The 18,493-nt window shown below is 41.9% G+C and overlaps 1 protein-coding gene across 3 annotated transcripts in view; it reads left to right on the top strand.

Moving 5' to 3' along the window:
- The window catches only part of PLCL2 (phospholipase C like 2), a 191,588-nt gene that overhangs the window by 44,099 nt on the left and 128,996 nt on the right, over positions 1-18,493 (top strand). The window contains exon 1 of one of the 3 annotated variants that reach the window (XM_025914052.2): positions 3,042-3,811. The exons of the other annotated variants lie outside the window; for them this stretch is intronic. Coding sequence (XP_025769837.2) covers positions 3,731-3,811 — 81 coding nt within the window. The 5' untranslated portion in view covers positions 3,042-3,730. Of the gene's footprint in view, positions 1-3,041; positions 3,812-18,493 lie in introns of those variants that run through there. 3 annotated transcript variants of the gene reach the window in all.

Genomic DNA, 18,493 nt, shown 5'->3' with positions numbered 1-18,493 from the left:
TAGAAAAGGGTTTATTGGAGAAAATAGCAACCCCTCTTTAGTAAATAACCTAAGATAAACAATCTTTAAGAATGAATTTGAAAGATGACTAAGTATAAGAAAATGTTTTAAGCACTTAAAATCAGCTCACCTCCTGCCCCCTCCTCCAACCTTTGATTGAAATATGATTTGTGTGGGACTCCCCAACTAGCCAGGGTGGGTCAGTCTCCCTGAAACATGTAAGGCAGGCATCTCAGTCCTTTGCCCTTCACTGGAGGGATAAGGTAAACCTCCTTGCCACTGTGGCTACTTGCCACTCTAGTGATTTGAAGGTAGGGGTGGGGACAGGCAAACAGTCTGAGAGGGTGTGTGTGTGTGTGTGTGTGTGTGTGTGTGTGTGTGTGTGACATCAGGAAACCTGGTTGTGAGCACTGGGGAGGGCCAGGCAGCTCTCAGCTATGAAGGGAGCAGGAGCACAGCAAGAGAGCAGAAGCCTGGAGGCTGGTGAGTGAGAGTGGCCAGGGGTGCGTAGATGGACACCCGGATTTCCATCTACTGCCTCCTCTTATTATATGAAGGATCTTTAGCAGAGAGCTGTTAGAGCCACCATAGCACTCACCTCTCATTGGACTTTTGTTCACAAGGAATTTTGTTTCATTGAACTCCCAGTCTTTCTGTGTCAGAAACACCCAGTGGCATGGGGCTTAGTTCAGTTGCCTCACACAACTGCTTCTGTTAGTTTTGCCCTTAAGTAAACATCAGTTCTTATTTTTCATCACATTTGGGGAATTTTCAGCCATTATTTCTTAAAACATTCTTTTTTTTTTTTAACATTTATTTATTTTTGAGAAGAGTGAGACAGAGCATGAGCTGGGGAGGAGAGAAAGAGGGAGACACAGAATCTGAAACAGACTCCAGGCTCTGAGCCGTCAGCACAGAGCCCGACGCGGGGCTCGAACTCACGGACCGCAAGATCATGACCTGAGCCCAAGTCGGCCGCTTAACCAACTGAGCCACCCAGGTGCCCCATTTCTTAAAACATTCTTATTGCTCCTTTCTCTCTTTCCTGTCCTTCTGGAACTCCCAGCTGGTGGGACTGGTGGTGTCCTGGAGCTTTCTTAGTCTGTGCTGATTTTTCTTCATTCTCTTTTCCTTTCTGCTTCTCAGACTTGGTGGTATCAGTTGACCTACCTTCAGATTTGCTGATTCTTTCTTTTGCTTACTCAGTGAAAATTTCATTTATTTCTTGTACTTTACAAACCCAGAATTTCTATTTGGTTCCTTAAAAGAAAAAATAATTCTTGTCTACTTACTGATAATCTCTTTTGAATGAGACATCATTTTCCTTTAGTTCTTTGTACATGGTTCCCTTTAACTCTTTGAGCATATTTAAAATAGTTCACTTAAAGTCTTTGTCCAGGGGTGCCTGGGTGGCTCAGTCGGTTAAGCATCCAACTTTGGCTCAGGTCATGATCGCACGGTTTGTGAGTTCAAGCCCATGTTGGGCTCTGAGCTGTCAGCACAGCTTTGGAGCCTGCTTTGGATTCTGTGTCTCCCTCTTTCTGCCCCTCCCCTGGTTAAGCTCTGTCTCTCTTGCTCTTTCTCTCTCTCTCTCTCTCTCTCTCTTTCTCACTCTCTCTCAAAAATAAATAAACATTTATAAAATTAAAAAAAAAAAACAAAGTCTTTGTCTAATTAGACCAATGTGTGTGCTTCCTCAGGGACAGTTTCTATTAGTGGCCTTTTCTCCTCTGTATATGAACCATATTTTCTTATTTCTTTACGTGCTGTGTAATTTTTTGTGTGTGGAAAAATAGATATTTTTAATATTGTAGTGTGGCAGCTCTGGAAATTAGATTCTCTTCACTCCCCAGGGTTTGTTGCTACTTGTAGCTGCTGTTGCTTGTTTTGTGACTTTCCGTGCCAATTTTGAGCAGTCTGTATTCTTTGTCGTGAGTCAATGCTATCTCTATTCTATTAGCTTAGTGTCTCTCTAGTGATCGGATAGGCATTGATAACTCCGCCTTAGCCTTCACCTCCTGCATGCACAGAACTCGAGGGTCAGCCAGAGGTGAGAGTTTAAAGTTATCTCAGGGCTTTCCTGAGCAGATACTTAGGCCCATGCCTGCACTTGACTATCTAGATTCCCAGGACTATGTCTGATCGTTTTAGTCAAAAGCTCTACCACTGAGCTATACCCCCTCTTTGTGTGATTTTTTTAAAGCGTTTGTTTGACAAAGCATCTCAATCCCCAAATTTTCTTCCCAAGCTTATTGGTTAGTTCATTGTTTACTCCAACAGTTATTTATTGTCCCAGGCAGCAGCTACTAGTATATTTACTTTTGAGTGTTTTTGACAACTCCCAGGGGCAGCCGCCTCAGCTTTGGTAGAGTCCCAAGTTAGGAGAGCTGTGGCGGAGCCTGGAGCCCTTCAAGCTGAAGCGACCAGGCAGATCACAACACACAACCACACTTCTTTCAAAACAAACTCCACTCTGCTTCTTCTGGTAATGGTATCTGTACTGGGAATATGGGCTTTTTTCTTCAAGGCTCTTTGCTGAGCTGGAGAGCCGGGGATGGTGCCAGGGTAACTTATAATACCACAAAGTGGCCGGCTTTTCCTGCTGAGATCTAGCTGTTTTTTATTAAGTGTTCCCCTGGTTCCCCTGGTTGCTGCAATATTTTGGTGGTTTCCCAGGTTTAACAAAGTTGATTTTGACAGTTTTGCCAGTTTATTTGATGCTTTTATGGAGCAATGAACTTTTGGAGTTCTCTACTCTGCCGTTTTCACTAATGTCGTTTACCATCTGACTTTGATTTTATATAGGCTGCTATCAACTTCAAACAGAAACTGCTTAATTTAAACTCAGTCTAGCTCTAAACCTTTCCTGATGAATCTTTCTCACTAATATATATATTTCTCAATGTATATATATTTCTCTCTCTCTATGTATATAATAGACTATGGTCTATAGGCATATCTAGAGCAATTTTATTGATTTTTTCCAAGTTAATGTAATAAAAATTTAAGATCTGATGTCTTTTTAATAAGATTCCCTTGCACAACAATAAATAAGATAAAGCTTAGAGAATCCTAACAATTGCTGCAAGGTTCAACTTTCCCAGAACTTACCTAATTTCTAAATAAATATTGTTCACTGCATCTCTTGTATGTATTATTTGATTGATGACTGTCTTATCCACCAGTCTAAGAATCCTCTAATACAAAGACAGTCTCTGTTTTTATCCATCTCTGTACCCCTAACACTAGGCCTGATGCCTGGCACATAGTAGGTGCTCAAGAAACGTTAGTAGAATGAATGAATAACTATAGGGGCTGTTAGATGAAACACTATGGAGTGAAGACCTTTATGACTTGAATTATCTAGACCTTTAAAATCATGGAGTTACAGGAAATCTTCCTGGGTCAAAGAGTACATATTCAGGTTTTATCCTTAGTTTTTGTGGCTTACTTAGAAAGTACTAAACGCCATATCCTATAGGACCCATCTCTTTTAATCACTTTCTGTTAGACTTTCAGGATAAATTTTTTCTCTGTATTTAAATGAATACAAAATGCTCTTAGGTCATATGGTATCTTTAACAAAAAGAGTGAAATCTAAATTAGAAGTCTAGGGTTTTAGCATTCTGAGCCTCGGAACTGTCAGCTTTGTGAACAGGTTAAGTTTTTCATAACCTTCAGTCACCCGCTGATTGTGCCTGTTCGGGGACATTGGCACAGAAAATGAAGGATGATGGATGTCCCCCTTGGCTCTGTAAGGGCCATTGCTGTTTCCAGGGAGGATAGAAGATGGTTTACCCGTGTTGTCAGTGTAAGTCCGTGATACTCTTTTTTTTTTTTTTTTTTTTTTTTTTAATTTTTTTTCAACGTTTTTTATTTATTTTTGGGACAGAGAGAGACAGAGCATGAACGGGGGAGGGGCAGAGAGAGAGGGAGACACAGAATCGGAAACAGGCTCCAGGCTCCGAGCCATCAGCCCAGAGCCTGACGCGGGGCTCGAACTCACAGACCGCGAGATCGTGACCTGGCTGAAGTCGGACGCTTAACCGACTGCACCACCCAGGCGCCCCAAGTCCGTGATACTCTTGAAGGAACAGTTCTTACTGGGTATTAGAAGTTACCTTTAGATCTGAATTTCAGATTTTGTTCTGCTTTACTTCATGTATATGGAAGTAAATATACTTAAATCTATTAAATCTACTAAATATAGGTTTTTTTGTTCCTGTCTTTGTTATTTAGTGTGAATGACCTAAGTCACTATGGTTAATTGGCATGTTTTATTGGGACACCTATTTACCTTAACCAGTTCAAGTTATAAAGATGAGCTTTATTGTTCATTTTGTTTATTGTGGTTATCCACTGTACCTTTTTTTGGTTTTTTATTAAGATGTAATTCCCATGCCGTAAAACACACCCTTTTAAAGTGTACATTTCATTGGTTTTTAGTATATTCACAGTTGTGCAACTTTCACCACTATCTATCTAATTCTAGAACATTTTTATCTTCCCTGAAAGAAATATCTTGCCCATTAGCAGTCACTCCCAGCCCCTGGTGACCATAAATTCACTTTCTGTGTCTTTAAATTGCCTATTTTGGACAGCTTATATAAATGGAATCATACCCTATGTGGTCTTTTGCAACTGGCATGTTTTGCTTAACATAATGTTTTCAAGGTTCTTCCTTGTTGTAGAATGTAGTACCAGTACTTTATTCCTTTTTATGGCTGAATAATGTTTCATTATCCAGATTTGCTACATTTTGTTTGCCCATTCATCACTTGATGGATATGTGGGTTATTTCCACCTTTTAGCTATCATGAATAATGCCACTGTGAACATTTGTATATATTTGTGTGGACATGTGTTTTCACTTCTCTTTGGCTATAAACCTAGAAATGGAATCGATGGGTCATATATGGTAACTCTGTGTTTAATTTTCTAAGGAATTGACAGATGTTTTCTAAGGTGGCCCAGGTGACTGTTTAAAGTTCACAAAACAAAGGACTGGCCTACTCACACTTCTTTATTTAGAAAAAAAAATTTTAATGTTCACTTATTTTTGAGAGAGAGAGACAGAGTGTGAGGGGGGGAGGGTCAGAGAGAGAGGGAGACACAGAATCTGAAGCAGGCTCCAGGCTCTGAGCTGTCAGCACAGAGTCCTCTGCGGGGCTTGAACTCAAGAACCCCGAGATGATGACTTGAGCTGAAGTCGGATGCTTAACCCATTGAGCCACCCAGGCGCCCCTGCCAAAGCACCCCCATGGAGCACTGTCTCTGGAGGGCCTGGGATATTCCCGGAAAAGGGTCAGAGACCCTTATTAAACAATGACAAAAGATTGAGAGCTTTTAGTATGCTATCTAATGTGAATTGCAAAGAGGAGGCTACGCAGCATGTTTGCACACTTATTTTGCTACAAACCACTTTTCAAAGGGCAGCTTACAGGATGTAACACGCTTCCATTCCCTGATGCAAGTCTGTTTTCCAAGTGAGAAACTGAGGTCTAGGGAGGCAGCCAAAGTCTCCATGTTAATTAATTTCATAATTGCTGAGGGAGCACCTCCCACCTGCTAACCTCAGTGTTAGGCACCGGGGAGACAATGACAGTAATATGGGACAGGCGACTCCAGCACTGGGTGAGTAGTAAGTAGAGGACAGTGCATTGAACCTGGGGCACCTGTGGATGTGACAGTAGACCAGTTGGAGAGACAGATTTTGATTCTGTGAGTAATAATTGAAGCCAGGGACTGGATGAGAGCACCCTAGGGATGAGGAGGCAAGGATAGACCATCAGTATTTAAGGGTGCACAAAGAGCAGCCCCAGATGGAGACCAAGGAGGAAAGAGGAGGAAGAATTGGGACAGGCCAAGGGCTGCCTTCTGATAGTGCAGAGAAGTAGCACAGGCCACAGAGGCGGAAGCCTGTGTTCTGAGTCCTGCCTGCCTTGCTCACAGGTTGTGTGACACTGGCTACGTGTCACTCTAATTCGCAAAGGTTTGATTCATAAAAGGGCTGTAATTGTAAACCTACTTTATCAGCTGGTAGTGAAGCCTTGATAAAGTTTGCACAGTTCGAAGGATCATACTTGGCATACACGAAGTGCTCAGTAAACATTAGGTGATAGCATCATTCTTATTATCAAGAAGAGGACTTGGAAACACCTGCCGCATTCAGGATCACGGAGGTTGTGGGTGACCTTGGCAAAAATCCATTTCAGTGGAGTGACAGTTCGAGGAGTGAGTAGGAGGTCGAAGAGTAGAGGCTGTGAATTTAGACATTTCCTTAAGGTTAGTTATGAATGGTTTGGCGGAGGACTGTTGCTGGGGACCAGGAGGACAGGTTTAGGAGAAATCGATAGGAGAGGTTTGAGCACACGTAACTGCGGAGAGCGAGAGGCTGGGGAGCTGGCAACGGTGAAGCTCAGCAAGGCCTGGGGATAATTAGGAAACAAACAGCTTAGGAAGGCGCACGGGATGGGCCCCAGAGCGAAATTGCCTTATGCCAGGACTTGCCTTAGAGCATCCAGATACCAGGGCAACTGAGACTGGCACGTTCCTGAAAATCAGGGTTCAGCGCACCATTGTGGCATTCTGCATAAAGAGAACATATGTCATACGTATCCTGAAAGGGCTCCTGGGAAGACAGGCAAGAGTCAGAGCATCTTGGTAAAGTCTTCTAACACCCTGGGAGTCGCCTTGGAATGCAGATTCACTTTGCAGTCATTATTAACTTAAAAGGAAAAAAAAAAGCCTCCCAAATTTCACTCTGAACTGCAGCCATTGGCGCCTGTCCTGATTTCCCCGTGCACGGATGCATCTGCCAACACTCCCTCCTCCTCTGGTAGCCGTTGATGGGTTGTTCTTCCCGGTGTCCTGTATGAAGCAGGAGGAATTCCTACTCTCCCCCAGTCTTAGAGGGTTGGGGCAGCCCAGGCCTCCCAAAACTTACAGAGAGGGGGACACTCTCTGTTTCCTGACACAGGAGCTAGTTGAGGTTAAGGAGCCTACTCCATGCTTGAATCCGAAGGAGCACGCGGAGCATGTGGATAGCTGGTGCACACCTCCACTGCCTTGTAGGGCCGAGTGTGCAACTCCAAGTCTAGGCTTTGTTTCCACACTGCTTTCTGGACTCCCCAAGGAAGGCCTGCATGGTACCTCCCATAGGCTCTCAGGGACTGTCAGAAGGCCGAGACCTCTCTTTACAGATGGAGAAATATTGTGGAGGGCGGCTAGCACAAGGACGCAGAAGGGCCACATGATTCTGAATTTAGAGCTGGGGTCTTCCGGCCAGAATTTGCCTAGTGTGCCTCCTCCCTCAGGACCTGGAACGGGGCTCTTTGGCGATACATGCTCCTAGTTTATTCCCTTTTCTTTTTGTCTAAAAAACATTTAATGCGGGTTAGAGTATGCTTTTGATTATTTCTCCATTTAACTTGAGGAAGTAACCTCACCGGTTCCTATTTTTGTTCCCATCATTTTGAAGCCAGGGAAGACTTCCTGAGTAGATGGAAGAACACCCAGATTTTGAGGGAGTGCTCCAAGGGCACGAATACTTGCGGCTGAGAGAAAACAGTGGCCCTCCCTCGACTACTGCAGGCAAGAGCCAGTATTGGGAACAGCTGTGTTTAAAAGTCTCCTAATTGTTATTTATTCTGTCTGTGGATCTGCAGTCCAACAAATGTATGAATAGGACCTTTGCTGATCGTATCTCCTTGTTTTGATCAGAACTGCTGTAAATAAGGGGGCTATAGCGTACTGTTTGCTTAAATTCCTAGTGCTTTTACCACAGTTCAGTGTTTTTTCTTTTGATACAGCCTACTTCAGCCTCTGTTCATTTCTAAGAAGTTGAATGTAGAGTAGTTAACCTAGAGTTCTGGAAACCCCCTGAGGGACTACGTCTCAGGTCTGTGAACCCTGTCGCCTCTCTGAAACCTGAGTCCCTGGTTTTCTTATGCCTCATAGAACCCTCCTGAACTTCAGCATGTACTGAATTGTCTCAGTAAGTCTCCTCCTCTTCAGTAGTTCATGTGTCATTGATGGCATTGTTTCCAAGACCCAAGCAAGAAATCTTGGAAGGATCTTTACCTCCTTTTTTGCTCACCTCCAGCCTGCATTTGGTTACTCCCATCTTCTGAGATGTGTATTCTAGTGAAGTCAGCCTGCACTCTTTCCTCTGTGTGACTGCAGGTGGGGGTGTGGGGCCTGTCTCTTTACAGGAATGCTTCTGCTTGGAATTCTCTTCATTTTGGCTAGCTCCTAGCCCCCCACCCACATGTCACATCTTCAGCAGAGCCCTTCCTCCCTGAGCCCCCTTCCCAGGGAGATGTCTTTCCTTTGTCCTCTGGATTGCTATTTCTTCTTTCACTTCAATCTGCATGAAATTATTTGGTAATTTTGTATTTGCGGGTTTGACTCTTTGGCTAGATTATGGGATCTTTGAGGATAGGAATCCAGTTTGTACTTAAATATGTGTTTGGCACATGTCAGCACAAAAACTAGAGGCTACATTTAATTGACTTGAATTTAGAATACGATATATGGGGTCAAAGAGGAACCATTAAATGATGCGTATTATTTCTTGGTTGATTTCTTTTTAGTCTTTTTTTTTTGTCTTCCTTACTCGTTTGCTTCTCTCACTTAGAAAGAAGTACATAGGGGCGCCTGGGTGGCTCAGTCGGTTAAGCGGCCGACTTCGGCTCAGGTCATGATCTCGCGGTCTGTGGGTTTGAGCCCCGTGTCAGGCTCTGTGCTGACGGCTCAGAGCCTGGAGCCTGTTTCAGATTCTGTGTCTCCCTCTTTCTCTGACCCTCCCCTGTTCATGCTCTCTCTCTCTGTCTCAAAAATAAATAAATGTTAAAAAAAATTTAAAAAAAAAAAAAAAGAAAGAAGTACATAAAAGTTCTGTTCTTATAAAAACAATTTAAATATAGTCTTTCTGTATTAGCAGATAGAATAACCTGGTATCTAATAACTAGATAATGGTTACATTATCACTGTTCTGTCCAAACGCAGTTTCATTAACATCTGTTGACATCATAGAGACAAGGCATCCTCTTAGAGGCTGAGGGTCCAGGTTCCAGGCCTAGTGCTGCCATTTATGACCTGAATGACCTCAGCTATGTCTCCAGTGTTTTTTTAGGCTCTGTTTTCTCCTTTATAAGAGGAGACTAATAATACCTACCTGATAACGTTGTTTTAAGGATTAGATGAGATATTGGATATGAAAGAGTCTTGTATAGTGTAAGACATAGAGTAAATTCTGATATAGAATAACTTCTCATGTGATTTTTAAGTTGAATCTGAATTTATATACATTAGTTAATTAGGCCTGGATTTGATAATCTGTCTACTAGTTGGTTTAAGTAGTATCATCTGTAAGCGTGTGTGATATTTCAAGAACTCAGTTTTCCAAATCTTTCTCTATTTCATGTCAGTAATATCCTTTTTTGGTATTAACGCCTTAGGAATATTATTGCAACTGATTGTTCTATAAGACCATTGGACTGAAATTTTTCTTCTCACTTAAAAATTTTTGGAATTCTCATTATTTCTCTCCCATGTTTTGGATAATATTGAATTAATGGTATCATTTTTTTAAAGGTTTTATTTATGTTTTTAGAGAGAGTGTGCAAGCGAGGGAGGGGCAGAGAGAGGGGGACAGAGGATCTGAAGCGGGCTCTGCACTCACAGACTGACAGCAAGACCCTGATGTGGGGCTTGAACCCACAAACCACAAGATCATGACCTGAGCCAAAGTTGGACACTCAACCAGCTGAGCCACCCAGGTGTCCCTTAATGGTATTGTTCAAAAAAAAACTTGGTAATAAGATTTAGCAGTTTTTGGAGGTATTTGTTTTCATCTCGGCATGAAGACAAGAAGAGATGTTTCATGGTTATCACTGTTTGGCATTTCTGCCGAATTTTCTCTCCATCTATTGCCATTCTCCTTTGGGAAGGGGCCTCCACTGCATAGTCATATGCTGGTTTGTATGGGGTGAGCATGATACCTGGTTGGCACCAGGATATGTAGGAGATCTAGAACATAGTCTTCCCTTGCACATGTCTTTAAGGTGTAGGAGAAACGAATTTGAGGTGCGATCTACAACTTACCGGTTGTAGACAGAATCTAAAACCCAGTTCTAGTCAAGGGGAAATCGGCCTGCCCTGTTGTCCTGCCTTGTTGGCTGTGCCAAGTCAAAGGAAAAGGAAGAGCCCATTGGAATGAAGGGGTTTTTTTTCTCCCTCTTTTTTTCTTCCTTTTCTTGTTTTCCTTGTTCTATCCATTTTTTATGGTAATATGAGCTCTAAGGCAGAATTTATAGTTAGTACTATTTGGCTGTACGAATTCATAGTTTTTCTTTTCCTTTAAGGTTGATTTCAGCGCCACTTCCTGGGAAGAAACCATACTAGTTACACACTGCCTCCAAGAAAATGGAACATACCTAAGTATTGTTAGACAGGGGGAGTACTTTATAGTGGCTGCGGCTCAGCACATTCTTGGATGAAGGACTGAGAAAGAGGAGCAGAGTAGACCCAGGGGAGAAGGCCACAGCCCTCCTCTGAGATGTACTTTAATTACCTAGCAGGGACTGCTGCATATGAGAGCCTTGTTCCAGAACACTGGACATTGTAAGGATTTTTTATGTGGGGGAGGGGAAAGGGTATGTTAAAATATCCTATGAAGAGTTTTGTCGAACATTCATACCTAGTTAGTTAAATAGGAATCCACAGTAGGCCGTCATTGAAATACGTAGCACACTAACGAGGCTGAACAGTAGGGTTATACAAGGAGACGTCTCCCTCACCATCTCGGCCCCTGCCCCTCAGTTTCCCTCCCCACAAGTGTGTGGTCCCAGAGACGGTCGATGGATGTGCCTGCTCTTCGTAGACACATAGCAGCATATGACAATAGTGTTCATCACTTTGCTTGTTTTTCACCTCACGCTACTTCCTGGTATTTTCCAAGTCGGTCTGTGAAGACTTTCTCATTCTCATGGCTGCACAGTACTCCACTGTACTGATGTATAATTTATTTGACTGGTTTCCTCTTAAGGGACATTTAGGTTGCTTTTCATCTTTGATTATTACCAAAGGATCCGGAATGAAGGAACTGGTTTCTAAATTCTCTTCCTGGTTTGAGAAAGCTGAACTAATAGGATGTGCTGTATTGATATGATTTTAATAGTTTGTCCTAGAAAAAAGAATAAAAGAAACTATGTAGACTCTGTTTCCAAAACAATAGAAATCACATCTTAAAGCTTAAATGCTTAAAGCAGAACTAATAAGGACCTAAGAACCACAAAAATGGTCTAAAAATGTGCAGCTTCAGTATGTCTATGCAGGCAGCTATGCCCAGGTGTATGTACTATGGAAGAGTTGAGCATGTGTAAGAGATGTTGTTGGTGTCGTGGTCCGTGAATAAAGGAGGGAGCTACTGCGCAGGCAGACCTTTGTGTCCTCTGAAAAGACCAAGCAGTGATAAAGGAGACCTAGATGCCAGCAAACTTCAGTGACCCACACACAGTTCCAATACAGCGCGGCCATTGTTCTATGGGATACGTGCAGGCACTGTGGCAGCACGTGCTCTGGAGCGACATCTAACTCAAGTGTGGCAGAAACAGGAGAGGTTTACCCCGAGGAGGGGCCTGCTAAGCTGAGCCTTGAAAAATGTGTTTGGGGTGTATAAGTTAGCTATGGGGTGGAATAGTGTAGGGACCGTGTTCTCAGGGAGGAAACAGCAGCATGCCCAGAGACCATCTGGTCCATTGGAGGAACTTCAAAGTGTGTCTGAGGTGGAGTGGGGAGAGGAGGCCTGCAAGGCGGTCCCGGGTCAGGATATCCACAGCTCTCTGTGAGAAGTAAGGAGTTGGGACTTAGCAATGGGAGGCCACTGATACTGGGTGTGTGAAGTAACCTGCCTTGTGTTTGTAAGATCTCATGCTGACTGCCAGGCGGAGAAGGAGCTGGGAAGGGACGGGAGCTGGGAAGGGAGCTGTTGCAGTCATCCTAGTGAGGGGCGATTGCTGGACATAGGTGTGGAGGCAGAGACACAGCCCTCTGGTTGTTTAGTTAAAAAAGAATTAAAAACCGTGCATTTAATACACACATCTTTATGAGCTTTCCGTATTACCTTAGAAGTGGAATTGCTGAGTCAAAGGAAATGAGATTTTAAAATCTTTTAGTAATGTAGTCAAATCGCTTCCGTAAAGGCTTTACCAATTTTCAGGTCCACTGGCAATTCGGACACTGCCAGCTCCCCACAGCTTTACCGTCACTGAGTGTTACCGTTGCTGGGAATGGACATCAGTCTAATAAGTGGGAAATACATGTCTTTCCTCTGTTTTAATTTGTTTCCATGAGTACTGGTGAGCTTGAAGTTTTTTCATGTTTACCTATGAATTATATTTCCACAAATTGCGTATTCATGTTTTTATTTTTCTCTTCAACCGTTTATCTTTGCCTTTTTGATTTCTAGGGGCTCCATAAATGTTTAACCTTTTGTCTTTTATATATATTGCCCCTATATGTTCTGATGTTCCTCTAATTTGTTATTCTGCTTACTTTTGTTCAGGTTGTTTTACTGAGCAGAAAGATTGTGTTTAAATGCAATAAAATGTTTTGCTCATGCTTTCTGCCTTTAGTTTAGTACCCAGAAAGTCCTTCCTCAACCCTGGGTTATATAAATATTGGAATTCGTATAAAATATTCACATTTACTTTCATCTTCTACCTTCAAGTACTTAATTGATCAGGATTTTTTTGGTGTGAGATGTGTTGTGGGAATCTACCTTTTTAGTTCCCAATGGTTAAAGAAAAAAGTTAAAATCTTTTTTTCTGAAAGCAAAAATCAGGAACCCTCTCCCAAGTCTAGCAAAGAATTCTTAGGCAGTTTGTGTGGGGAGGCAGTCTCAGAGACTGGATTTAGAAAAATTGGTATTTCTGAGGATTTTGATACTATTTTACATGGTCTAAAGAATCCAATACATGGGAAAGTTCAGCTCATAACATATTGCCCACAGTTAATACGGGGTTGCAATCTGCATTTCACCAACTCAGAGTTATCCTTTCTCTTTGACACATTAATTAACGTTGGAATGACTTTTCAGATGGATGGTGGCTATAATCTTTGTGTATTCATAGGTTCCTTTCTACACAGGACATCCAAGATGACCCATTCTCTTGACTAAGGCAGAGGAAATAAGATCAACACCAAAGATTGTAGAGTCTTGACCCTCAGTGCTGAAGCAAAGCCTCAAAATGACTCAAGAAATCTTAGACAATAAAATGCCGCAGTCCCTGACATTCATCATTTTGGCAGCAAGATAAACATTTTCTAAACTTTTAGAAACAAATATATATGTGTACACACACACACACACACACACACACACACACACACACACACACACACACATTAACACTCTGGAGCTTGATTTATTTTTCCTGAGAAAAAGCACTGCCATGTTGTGCCTGTTTAGGAGAGAATGAGAGAGGAGTCTGGTGACGGGACAGTTTGTACATGCCCTCTGGGGCTGTGCTGTTCCTTTTAGTATATGCCCTTGGCTCTCCAGTGAAGCCTTGCTTCCCAGGAAGTGCTGTTTGCAAGAGTCTGAGGTGTGGTTTGGTGGCTTTCAGGCCACCCAGATGCCATGTGTATCTGTTTGATAAATTATGTGGTTTGTCTGTTCTGTGTTTTGCCATCTTGTTTAAGAAAAAAAAGGAAAAAAGCAAGCAAGCAATGTTATGTTAAATGTTTATCATTTTACATGAATTTATGGAGAATCTAAGTGTAATTGCACTCCTGAAACAACTAAAGGAATTTTCTTGAGGTGATTTGGTCTTTTTTTGAGGATATAAATATCAACTATGAAACCGTACATTAAGATTTTCTAAATACTTTTTTTTTTCAACGCACTAAGCAATAGTTTTTCAAAAAGAAAGGCTATAATTGGCTACTCTTTGCATATCCGAGATCAATAAGAGAAGGTGTATTGGAAAGTCATCCTTTTTTAAATTATGGCACAGGTTTTCTGCTATTATCCAAGTAGAAGTATTAACCCTTAAATCTTATCTTTATAGTTCAGGCTTTCCAGCGTCAGCTGGATTTGGGGTTGGATAGGTCTTTATTGCGGGGGCTGGTGTTTGTACAATAGGATGTTTAGCAGCATTCCTGGCTTCCACTCCCTAGAAGATAGTAGTATTCCCCCCACGACCAGGGCAATTAAAAAATGTCCTTGCAAACCTTGTAAAATATCCCCTTGGGGGCATATAATCCCTGTTTGAGAACCACTGTTGTCATCAATGCAGAGAAGGTGAAGTTGGTCAGATCAGGAATTAGTTCTCTTCAGGGCAGTAATAGGCCACTGGAAGAATCCCTTTACCTGGACTTCAGTGGAAAAACAATGAAATCTCATAGCACTGAAAGACACTGATTAAACTAACAAGTTTCAATATAACAATATTGAAAATGAAATCAGTGAACTGAGACCTGAGGATAGACTTGAAAATCTGGGAGGTTATTTTCTAGAGAGACTGATCTGATGTGGGCTTCAGTTGATTCCAGGCAAAGGATAGGAATCATATGGCACTTCTATGGTAAATCAGTTATGGTCGTTAAATTTAGTTGTTTGCTGCGCTAATGGCATAAATCAAAGAACAGGATGCTTCTTTCCGAAAATATCCTCCTGCCCTTCTAAACTGTGCTGGCTATGCAAGATTTGCTGGCCTTCTGTGGATGGTTGACCTATTCAGATGAAACACCCACCTGCTGTGAAAAATCTGGAAAATCAACCAAAGCCTGTAACAAAACCCTTACTTGGTTGTGTGTTTTAATGACTACACGTTATACACTTGACTAGAAATTAGTGGTGTGTGTTTTCCTCTCCTATGGTTCAATTTCCACTGTTGCCGATTTTTAAAGATGCTTCCTTTTTATTAACACTGGTAGTACAGGTCAAACAAAAGATAAAAGAGCAGACTCAGTCTCTAGCAGAGAATCTTAATTTTAGGATATATATACATACATATAATACATATATAATATGTATATATTATACCTATGTATTTATACATACAATATGTATATATAGGATATGAATTATTATATATGTATAATGTATGTATATATGTATTATATATGTGTATATATCATATGTGTATAATTTATGTAAATGTATAATATATATATAATATATTACCATTTTATGTTGGATTTTTTATAGTGTAATAGAAATTACTTTATGAAAAATAGGTCTGAAAGGTGGCAATTGATGTGTAATTTGATGTTCCATATTAAAATTTAGTTGTCTTACATAATTTTGAGTACTGCTTTCAACCTTAACTGCCTATCTAATGCAGTGTGTTAATTCATTGTTAAATATATTTTTATTAACTACTTAGCTGGAGTGAATTATAAATCCCCTGCCAAAAACATTGCTTTGCTTATATTGGACAAGCGATTAGTCATGTTTGGATCTGTTTTTAAAAAACATTTTGATGATTTTAAAAAGCTTTCAGATAATTACATTAGGGATGAACTGTTTCTACACTGTATAAATTGCCCTTTAATGCATTTTTAAAGGACTGTAAATAATAATTAGAACTTATAATTATAGTCAACTTTCAGTGATCATTGCTAATAAAAGAAAGAAGAGGTATTGTAGAAAACAAAAAAGCACTTGGAAAGAAATGCAAGACACCTAGCTGTCCTTAGTGTCTCTCTGTCCAGCCTGCACTGTTAATATACAGTAGGAGTTGACCGGCCAGTGGGGGGGGGGGGGGGGGAGCCACAGACTCGGAGAAAACTATCCACTTGTGGAAGACGGTGTATTAATGTTTTGTTTTGTTTTTTTTCTAGCAGATTTTCATTAGCTCTTGTCTGAATGCATTTCCATATGCAATCAAGAAATAGGAACCCATTTTTTATTGCCTACAATAAGTACAAAGATAGCATTTAGAAACATTTTGATGAAACTGATGTCAGACTCTATCCTAACTGGATGTCTTGTGGAAACACCTAGAACAAAAAATGTCCCCAGGGCCTCTCTTCCCTTTGCCTCTTCTTTTGTTAATGCCCCTCCCAGGCATGAGTTCTTTATATCAAGGATTTACATTCTGCTTACCCCTTCCATATTTGTGACTGAAAAAAGAGACAGCTGACACTGTCTAAAAATTAGAGCAGAAGAATTCAGCAATATGAGAAAAATTTATGCAAGTGTTTGAGGGAGGATATTAGTCCCATCTCTAACTTTTATTCAACTTAAAAGCAGATTTAATAGCTATCCATAGTTTGTTTGAATTATCTGACCTTGTCGCTGTCTAAATATAGACATTTCGAGGAACACTGCGGACCCATGATTTATGTTTTGGCTTCCTTCAAATCAACTAAGGCACATATGTGCTTGTGCAAATGTTGGAAATCTAATTCTCACTGTAGATAGCACCAAGGGTGAACGGGTGATCCCACACTCTTTCTCATCATGTTTTCTTTCAGGGCCATAGCTGAATAGCTATTGCAATTTGGATAGATCCAAACTACTAGTGTTTAGTCTTCTAGAGCTTCTAGGTCCATTGATTTAGAAACAAATATAGTTTATTTATTTAGTCTGTGGATTTTTCTTTTTAAATCCTTATTTTAGAAGAGTCTGTTGGTTACATTTATTGGGATGTGGCAATAATGAGGCTGAAGTCATGGGACTGATCTCTGCATCCAGCTCTTAGCTTTGTCCGATTCCGTTATTGTATATTGTGGTGCCTCTCATGAGGTGGTCTTTGGGGGCTGGGGCCAAAGAGAGCATCCTTCCACTCCACAGATTCTTGTGACTATCTGTTGTGCTGGGCGAACAAGGTGACCATAAACACATAAGTAAAGGAGAAAAAACGATCAGGTAAGGGCATGCTGATTATTAAAATTAGGTGAGGCAATCCAACGATAGTTTTTTCTGGAATAAAGTTGATAAAGATGGATTAGTCCTCAGTGGAACAAAAATGATTGATGGATTTGTTAACAGTCCAGGGTCTTGTTGTATTTGCACTGCACAGAATACTGGGGACAGCTTTCATTGGGGTGATACTTTTGTTATTTGCACTCCATCTGTTTCTCTGCAAAGTGACATATTTTAGAAAACCTCAGAAAAATGTTTGCTTCCAGACACTATAGAAGGAGAAGAAACTGAGAGACTGTCCCCATGCTGCACGACAGTGGGGGAGCAGAGAGAGTACCTGAACATGTGGGTGGCCTGTGGTACCTGGGCCTTCAGGTGTAAAGAAATAATAATAATTCATACTGTAAAAACAAAATTCTGTAATTGAGACAGTGGCATTCAAAGCCTTGTTCAAAATCAGAGGGGTTTGAGGGAAACCATAGAGAATAAGAAAAAAGACTTGTTAAATGATAGGAAGAGAGGGAGCATGTGGATTCCATTCAAGTGCAAAGCATCCAGGCAGCTGCACCCTTCTTCCCTGCCTTCCCTGCAGCCTCTGGGGTGAGCTGTCCCTCTGGTGGGCCAGCACTCCCTGTCCCTCCGGCCCTTCGCCTCACCTACGGATGCTTTTTCTGCATTGGCTTTCCTCCCTCATGCCCCAAACCCTCCTCCTTTAGGGACAGCATCGTCTGTTCAGTTTTCCTCCTCGTCAGTTTTGTTGTGGGAGAGTCCAGCTCTCTCTCTTAGTGTCTGTCTCCCTGTGTCCCCCACAGCTGTGTATAGCCTGGGGTTTGCTTTTATAAGGGCCACAAACAAGTTCCATATTGTAAAATTTAGTCCTTTTAAAACAAGCCATAGTATGAGGTCAACGGGGGTTTGAATCTTGGCTCTGCTACAGATGAATCAAGTGACACTAGATAAGTCGCTTGCCCTCTCTGAGCCTTACATCATAAAATGGGATGCTGACCACTTCTGTTACACAGACTGAGCGTGACAAGGTAGAAACGTGCGTAATAAGCGTCTACTAAAGTGTGCGGTGCGTGGTTCCTCAGCCCATGGGAAAGGCCCCATGAGGGGCAGTGCTGCTCCTACGTCTGCACAGAGCCGGTGCCCTTCCCGCCGCCCCTGACTTTGTGGGCCCGCGGTCCTCCTGCCACTCCCAGCCCTGGGCCTCCATGCTGTTCTCTGCAGGTTCGCTTCTGACGCCGCCTGCGGCTTGCGGGCCGCACTGTTGCGAGGAGGCTGCGAGGGGTTGGCCCTCCGCCTGCTCCTCTTCTCCCCATGTGGCTCCTGCGGGTGCTTATGGTTCTCAGGCTCATCTCTGTTGCCTGCCGATATTTTCACTGGGATGCCCGATATCCCCTTCCCTCAGTCTGTGAAAAACCCCATCACCTCTCAGTTCCACTGTCACATTTCCCTCTTACCTGTTCTTGTTCCTTCTGTATTTGCTTTCCCTAAATGTAATTGTCACATAGAGTGATTTCTAGAAGACAAATCCATCATTCCCTGTTGAAAACCCTTCAGCCAAGGCTTTGGCCCAGCAGCGTGAGCTTTAACACCTCACATGACACTCAA

The sequence above is a fragment of the Puma concolor genome, chromosome C2, assembly GCF_028749965.1.
Source record: "Puma concolor isolate L17-30 chromosome C2, mPumCon1.1.hap2, whole genome shotgun sequence".
In the NCBI taxonomy this organism is placed as follows: domain Eukaryota; kingdom Metazoa; phylum Chordata; class Mammalia; order Carnivora; family Felidae; genus Puma; species Puma concolor.
The sequence above is the reverse complement of the archived record's forward strand: the minus strand, read 5'-3'. Positions and strand labels throughout refer to the sequence as shown.